Genomic DNA, 8,709 nt, shown 5'->3' with positions numbered 1-8,709 from the left:
TATTGAAGCATGTTTTATTATTTAATGCTATAGTTTTCTAAATTTTGAGGGGAAATGGGATCAGTTGGATTCAGTTCTAAGTTCCCAACTCTCTCCTTGCCTACAATCCTAACTTTTTAAGAGCTAAGAGCTAATTAAGAGCTAAGAGCTAAGCTGTTTAAAGAGTTGAGAGCACCTCCCCCCACAAACCCACATGAAAACTATTTATTAAACAGATCCACATGTATTTTTTATTTGTCCAACTTAACTATAATCCTTGTAGCCTGGTCTGGTGTTTCTTCACAGTCTTGAGTTTGATTCTGAATGAATATTAAGTTTTTAATAAATTTTCAGGTAAAATAAATAAGACTGTTATAATATTTATATCTCATGAATTTTAGGTTCAGTTCAATTCTAAAGGATATTTAAATTAATTTTCGAGTCAACAATAGTTCAAATTTCTTTAATTCGTCACAAGTATTGAGCACATAAAATCATTCCTTAGACAAATTCAAACACACACACACACACACACACACACAACTTTGAAAACCCTATTTGAGAGTCCCAAGAATCATCCTTAATATTTATGGCAGGAACAGATAGCATTTATTTGACATGACCTGTTCACCAGTTTGATTTTGTACATTTGAACTTTTTCAAACCATTGCCTGTATTTTTGGTTTCATCTTTGTTGACAGGTAGGGAATCAGAAATATCATCCTGATCCAATTTAAAATGGTACAAACTCAGTATCATTTAATTCCTTTACCAAATATTTTTTTACATTGTCACTCTTTATCAATTTTATTAATGCATTTCCAGACACAAATTAGTTAGGATGATAAAATTCAGAGTTTTTCATGGACATACATGATACCAAATAGTGACTTCCCCCACACTCCTAGCAGCCACCTCCTGTTCCCATACATAAATGGCAGCCAGCAATGGCTGGAAACAAAGGACTCTCCCAGCCCCTGAATACAGTGACATTCATTCTGAGAGAAGCAGGGGCAGCTTTTTGAAAGCCGACTTCTTCAGCTCGACAATAACACACAATGAGTTATTGACTTGTTTATATACGGAGCTCTTTTCAGTAACTAACTCTGACTCCCACAGTCTGGACAAATGATTGATTTCGTGGTTAGAAAAAGAGAAAGCTCTTGCGCTAAACTCTGTAGTGCAAACTACTTCTTCCTCATTTGTTCCCTAGCTGAATAGGACCTTATTAAAATGCACTTTCCAAAAAAAATACCTGCAGCTGGCCTTTATAACCATGTTTTGTATATATAAATAAGTAATTTGTCCCAGTCTTTTGTATATTAACAAACCATTGGGAAACTTGTCAATATATATGAAGGCTGATAGTCCTGTTTTTTTTTTTTTTTATGCTAAACTGTATTGCCTATATTGATCTGCATGTAAAATATGAATCAAATAATTTATTAATAAATCAATACTTACTGGTCAAAAACTTAGATTTTTGATAGAAGGATGCAGTTTTCTTGTTGGGTTATGTTGATTTATTAAGGACTTTACGCACAATATATATCATATACTTCACATTCGAATCATTAGCTATTTTGAATACAGAAAAAACGAAATACAGAACTATAATTTAGAACACTGAGAGGTTAGTGTGACTAATAGGCTCTTCCTTCTTTGGCACTTAAGTACTTTGTTACTGAAATGGAATGCCAATATGAATTAGGTAGACAGGACAAACTAGCTTGTTCTATTACTGTACCTTTTTTAGATATTAACGATTGTACTCTAGAGTTTACTTTAGAGTTATTTTCTCATATAAAATAGATTTTATTTTATCTTACTGTATATTAAAATGTTTACATAATTAGACTTTAAATAGTATTTTTCTTTATCTGACTTATTTTACTTAGGATGATGCTCTCAAGGTTTATCCTCTTTGTTTGTTTTTTTTATTTTTAATTTAAAGTTAATTTGAAGTTTCTACCCTGAGGACAGGACATTGTGGCTATCACTCTTTCATACAGTCACCAGGAGTTGGAACCAACTCAACAGCATATACCCTTTTTATGCACAAAAAGTTAGCCTCAGAAATTTCAAACTCATTGACAAAAGAAAATTTTCATATATTTTAGACAATAACAGCAAATCAAAAGCATCTAGTTTTGTCTTAATGAAGAAAGAGGATACTCTCCATCAAAGCGGCAGGAGAGAAGAATCCTACTCATGTCATGGGAGTTAAGGGAGAGATGCTATTAGCATTTCATATTATTAATACCTTAGGGTGAAAATGCACTCTCTGAATTTGACTTTTTACTTTCAATCATTTAAATAATTGTGTTAAATATCTCTTCTTTGTAATGGCTGGTCTGTTTATGAAAAAGGCCCTCTGTGTGTATCCTTATACTTTGTTGACCATTAATTTTAATTTCCAATATCTTAGTGGATTCTCTGTTTGTTACTATGCACATGATGCTTTTCACTCATGTCGATATGTTTTTTCCTCAGCTGATGTGGATTAGTACAGTACTTCTTTAGAAGTTGAGTATTAGAATGAAGGGGATTTTTTCCAATTGTGCTGCTTTCGAAGATATAGAATTCCTGTTTTTTAAGTTCTTAGGAAGAGTTCTAAATGTCACGGCTCTGGGAGACCACATTAGAACCTGACTTACTGCTGTAGGATCAAAGAGTTTCGTAGCTCTGTTTTTGTTTCGTTTTGCTTCTCTTCACAAAATATCTGCTCTGGATGTTTTGCATTTGAAAATTAATTTTGTAAAGACTAGGTGAACTTGGTGAATATTCCCCAGTCACTTTTCAACATACTCATCTCCTCCTAAGATAAGAATCCCCCAGTAAAGAAATAACCATGGGGACTTGATATAGTATGTCGTACTACAGTTTAGATAGGCTTCCATGTATGGAGGTTAAGTTTGAAATTTGACGTTTTATGATATTATAGGTTTTTTAAGTCTTATTTTTTTCATACTATTTAAGCACAGGAAAATATATTCCTTGGAGAGAATGATCCTAAGAATAGTCTCACATGATATTTCCCCCCAGTTTTATTGAGATATTATTGACATATGGCACTGTGTAAGTTTGAGGTGTATAGCTTAATGACTTGACCTTTATATATTATGAAATGATAACCACAATAAGTTTAGTTAACATTCATCATCTCATATATATATATGTATATATATGTATGTATATATATGTATGTGTATATAGATAGATAGATAGATAGATAGATAGATAGATAGATAGATACAGAAAAAAAAAAACAAGAAATGCTTTTCTCCTTGCGATGAGAACTTTTAGGGTCTACTCTCTTGAAATTTTAAAATATACCATACAGCATTGTTAACTATAATCATCATGTTATATATTACATGATTTTTTTTCTTTTTTACTTGTTTTCAGTAATTCTCAATTTAGGACAGGGACTGGGAAACAGTGCCTGCCATCCATATTCAGCCTGACACTTGTTTGTTTGTTTGTTTTTTAAGTCTTATTGAAGTATAGCCACACTCATTCATTTATGTCAATTTCATGCTACAAAGTCAGAGTTCAGTAATTTCAACAACCTAAAATATTTACTGTCTGACCATTTTACATAAATGTTTGTCAACTCCTTATTTAGGCTGGTCATTAGAATGAACCTTTCCCCTCTACCCAAACAAAATCTCTGATATGATGAGCTGTATCACATATCAATTCACAAGTTTGATATTATTCATGTAGCATGTATGCATAGTTAGATTGAGGAGGCAATATTGTTGACCCCAACCCCCCATTTTATCCCCAAAATAAGAATAGGTCTTCAGACAGGGTATGGATTAAAGATTCATATTAATGCAAACATAATTTGTCAGACATACACCTGAGAAAGCCTATTTAAAACAATATGAACAAAGCAAAGTGAAAAACGTGGTCATTATTCATTTTTAATCCTCACTAAAGAGATACAACATGGCAAATTCGTTGCTTAAGAACTGTTAAAGATTCCAATTCAGAGGGTTCTGTATCAGACTATTTTCTTTGTATTAATGCCAATCTGTTGAGTGAATATTATTGTATGAGTTTAGCTTTTTCCTTTTGTTGAAAATAGCATTTGTTTCCATGGGGACTATTTATAAAAAATATAAAATGGGCCACATTCAGCTTTTTATAACAAGAGATAGTGGCAGTAGTAGAAGACCTTTCTCTGGCTTTGTAAATGGAGTAGGTCAGCGGTAACTGTTCAGGTATTTAAGATACATTATCCTTTGTCATGAAATATGATAAACCATTTTGTACCACTCTAGAGTGTTTCAGCTGACATTTGCTTTTAGTTTATGTCCTTGAATTCTTATCCTGATGTAACAGCAGCCAATTTATTTCCTGTTGGCAATAAAAGACTTTAATGGGAAATATCAGCCTAATTTAGAAAAAAGTTGCTATGCTCATTTTGAGCAAATGCTTTCAAATAGTACTCATCAGTGTCAAATGTCCACAATTAGGGCCTCCTTCCAACGTCATATTTTAGTAGATTTAAAAACAACAAAAGTAGAAGTAAAAATCAGAGTGTTGAGTGTTTTAAATATAATAAATGAACTTTTAACTTAATCTCAATGGAGTTTATTTTCATGTAAATATGTGCCAAATTAATTTGAAATTACCTTCCATAATTCTGCTAAATTAGTTGTTGCAATAAATTAGATGTCATTAGGGGCTTATTTATTTATTTATTTATTTATTTACTTTTTTATTTATTTTCCAGTTGAACCTGGTTGTGGATGAACAGAAAGAGAAAATTACTGAAAAAATCATTCTTTCAATGACCCCAAAGGAACGCCATAAGGCACAAGAGGAAGTAAGAAACTTCTTTTTAAACTATACTATAAAAGCACAATTAACAGTAATTTTAAATTTAAGACAAATTTTACTTGGGTCTGGTAGTGAACCAACTATAGTTACATGATAACAACAAAATGAAAAAAAATTGGTCAAAACTGGAAATCATTTTATTGATTCAGGCAGCTTGAAAAATAATTATGTAGCTGAAAGAATAAACCATATTGTAATTTTTTGAAAAATATTTATGAATACTTTCTCATAAATTTCCTAATTTAGGAAATTATTACATGCAACTTGAATCTGAAATTGATAAAACATACTAACATAGGAAAAACAGTAAAATTTTGTTGAACTTTAAATAAATACTAAATCTTGCTTTTATTTTCTGACTTTCTAGGAATAGAATTATTCTTCTGAATTTTAGACATGCTAACAATGTTATCTCTTATCAAAGAAAAACTGTAGTTTACAAATGTCAAGCCTAAGTGAGGTAATCATAAGATTCTGTAGGCAATATTGTAATGAAGAACTATTAAAGGAAGACTTCGCTCCAAAGCTCATGCTGTGAAGTTGACAGCATATTCCATAAATGAAATTTTAATACAAAATTAGTGTTAGACAAAAGGGGGAAATGATTTTCCTGCAGTTTCCTGGAATGCAAAAACATTTCATCTTTCTGAGAAAGGAATGCGTATTTGCTAATTTCCATGTACCACTGTCAGCAAATAAAACCTACAAGCAACTTAAATAATAAGATAGTGTGAATATTTAACAATTAAACTTTCATATAATTCTCTTTTGACATTTTGGCAAATAAATCTATCCAAGCTTTAGGGTTTTAATGTTTTCTTATGTTGATTATATCTCTCCTACTAACTATGTATTTTACAATAAATGAACAGGTAAATTGCATCAAATTTTCCTGAGTGAATTCAAGTCTTACATCAGAGACTACATTAATGTTTGGGACTTATCTATGTCCAGTACTAAAGACTATATTGTAAACATTGATTGGTAATCTCAGCAGAAAATATTTTACAAGAAAAATTCAACTTGAAAAATTATTAAGATGTAAAATATAACAATTGTACAGATTTAAGTTATAGTTCTGGCTCATTCTACTTAATATTAACGAGTTAAAAAAGTAGATTGTTAATTATAAATTTTAAATACATTGTCCTTTTCATTTGAAAGAAATTTTTTTTATCACAGTTGGAGAGTTTTATTACATTTTTATAGTAAGTTTAAAATGATTCTATCATGTATCTTGATATGGTAAATTTTAAAGATGCAAATCAATATTTCTAGTATAATTTAAATTACATATAATACAAATTATTAGAGGTGAAATATGAAATAAAAATAATAAAAGAATGAATAAACATTTCTTTCCTTTTAAATATTGTAATTGATTTGCTCTTCGATATTTTATGCAAAATTACAATTTCAGCGGAACTGAAAACTTGAAGTGGCCCAGGAAAATAATCCTTATAGTAAATATATCACCTTTAATGCCACCTTGTCAGCAACACTGAACATGAAAATTGTCTTTTCTGGAAAATCCAACAATATTTATGCACATTTGGTATTTCTTCTTTCTTCTCATCTCCATGTCTGTTTACTACCTCTGTACTTCAGTGTCCTTCCCGTACAGTGCCTTATTTGGTTACATATTTGCTCGATCGATCAGCTATGGCTTCAAGCACCTTTGTTTGCTTCAAAAATCAAATGCACAGTAAAGGGAATATGTTTGTGTGTGTGTGTGTGTGTGTGCATGTGTGTGTGTGTGTGTGTGTGTGTAGTAACTGCTAAATATATTGAATAATTTTTACGTCATTTCTTTGAAAGTGACAATATTAATATTGCTGTGTAATTTCTAGTGCTTTGGTTAGAAAAAGTTAGTGACATCAAGTTTTAGCCCTAATTCATATACAGAGATGTGAAGCAGTAATGGTGAAGTGAAAGAAAAAATTAGGAAGGGGGGATTATTTCAGTATTTATTTTTGCCTACAGTTTACTTTTCATAATAAAAGTACTATATTTATAGATATTTCAAAACCCAATCTAAACATCACAAAATCTAAGAGTTAGTTTTAGATTATTGCTGCCTATAGTTTTATCTTAAAATCTGGTTTATTTCATGTGATTTTTCCACATGAAAATTGGTCATAATAATAAGGTATGCATCATAAGATCACTGTGAGGTCATGACATATATTAAACTACATCAAGCTTTTTGGAAAGGGTCTACTGGAAATCAGCATGTAATTTATTATTATTGGTTTAAGAGTGTGTTATTCCAGGTTGTCTGAAAAGTAAATACCAAGATGGGAATGAATGTATACAAATTTTATTAGAAGAAATGCTCATAAGAGAAAATGGGGAGAGCTCTGAGTGAAGCTGCAGAGACATGTCAGATTGAAATTCACACTTGAACATGAGAACATGAGTGAAGGAAAGAGGATGGGAAGACCGGGTGGAAGCATCTTAGACTGTTATGCAGTCTGAAGATGGTTTAGCAAAGCTGATGATATATCCTTGAACCAAAATTGTTTATCACAGGAGTCCTGTGATTCCACGAGATGGATTTGCCTTAGTATCCTCAGTCATTGGTGCCAATCTGGTGATGGATTTCAGAGCATAATAGCTGGGGCCCATGATCAATTATGTTCCTGTAGTTACAGGTCTGTGAGACTCATTTGTCTTGCTGGCTCAAAAGGTATAGTTGACATATGTTACCTTGTTACCATCAACATAGCCCTATTGCCAGGTGACTTATAAAAATATTTAAAATGTCTCTACTTTCAGTTACCTTTTTCCCTTGAGTGAATGGGGATGCTGGACTCTTGAACAGGCCTAAAGGCAATACATAAGAGGCCTATGGCTAGAAACAAGATAGAGCTCTTTCCAAAATATTCTCATCTCAGAAGGGGTCTAGGAAACTATTAAAAAGTTGGGAGTAGTCAAAGTTGTAGAAATAAGAAGTGGTACAAACTTTTAAGTTTCCTCATAGTTAACTGGCAGCTTCTAAATCAAGAGATACTTAACTCTGCTCACAGGTTCTCATGTCTTTTCTAGTCTTCATTCATCAACTTTGGGTTTTGTTCACTTCTTAAACTGAAATTTGAAATACCCGTTATCATCTCCATGCACCCTTTCTGGTTCTTCCTAATTGTGTTATAAATGAGAAAGTTTCTTGTTTTTCAGTTTAAGCACCTACTTGGCTTTAAGATCATCCTGTATATTACTTGCCAAGGTGACATCCCTAGCATAGAAGCTCCTGCCCTTTGTGATGATTTCAAGTGCCAATTAAGTGCAAAGTGCTCTGGAGTCCTCCTTACATAGTACATAGATGGACTCAAGGCCACATCGAAGTCAGGCCGACAGCTGAACACACCATTAGAAAAATCAGGAGCTCCTCAAAGAGTCATTCATTGTAGTCAAAATACAGTATTCAGAATGTATGTTTCAGAATGTGCAGCTTCAGTATGTGTATATTTTAGAATGATTATAAACAGAATATTTTGTCTTGACTCTAAGTCATCTTGAGAATTTAATTAAATTCAAGGGTTGCATGAAGGTATCATAAAACATAATCAAACTGTCTTGCATGTTATGCAGAAACCTATGTGTATATTTATAGACAGGTGTGCATTTGCATTCTTTCACAAGTTTGGTTTGTTTCCTGATCAGAATACTCAACTTTTTTTTGTTACCTTCTGCTCATTTGTCACTCTCCCAAATTCTGTACAAGTGTCACTTCCGTGCAGCATTTCCACGGAGAATGAAGAGTAGAATGTGTAGGCTTTCCGCTGCACAATGAGATGGCGCATTTTTTCAACATATGCATACGTAAGCCTTCTTTTGTGAATGGGACTGATAGGGTCAGATAATGTTTAAAGGGAA

The 8,709-nt window shown here is 32.2% G+C and overlaps 1 protein-coding gene across 1 annotated transcript in view; it reads left to right on the top strand.

The window, feature by feature from the left end:
- Positions 1-8,709, top strand: part of DCDC1 (doublecortin domain containing 1) — a 370,803-nt gene that overhangs the window by 163,605 nt on the left and 198,489 nt on the right. Inside the window, exon 9 of the mRNA XM_025044147.1 lies at positions 4,727-4,819. Coding sequence (XP_024899915.1) covers positions 4,727-4,819 — 93 coding nt within the window. The remainder of the gene's footprint in view (positions 1-4,726; positions 4,820-8,709) is intronic.

This window comes from Pteropus alecto, unplaced genomic scaffold (assembly GCF_000325575.1).
Source record: "Pteropus alecto unplaced genomic scaffold, ASM32557v1 scaffold71, whole genome shotgun sequence".
Classification (NCBI taxonomy): Eukaryota; Metazoa; Chordata; class Mammalia; order Chiroptera; family Pteropodidae; genus Pteropus; species Pteropus alecto.
This window is presented reverse-complemented; position numbering and strand designations above follow the sequence as displayed.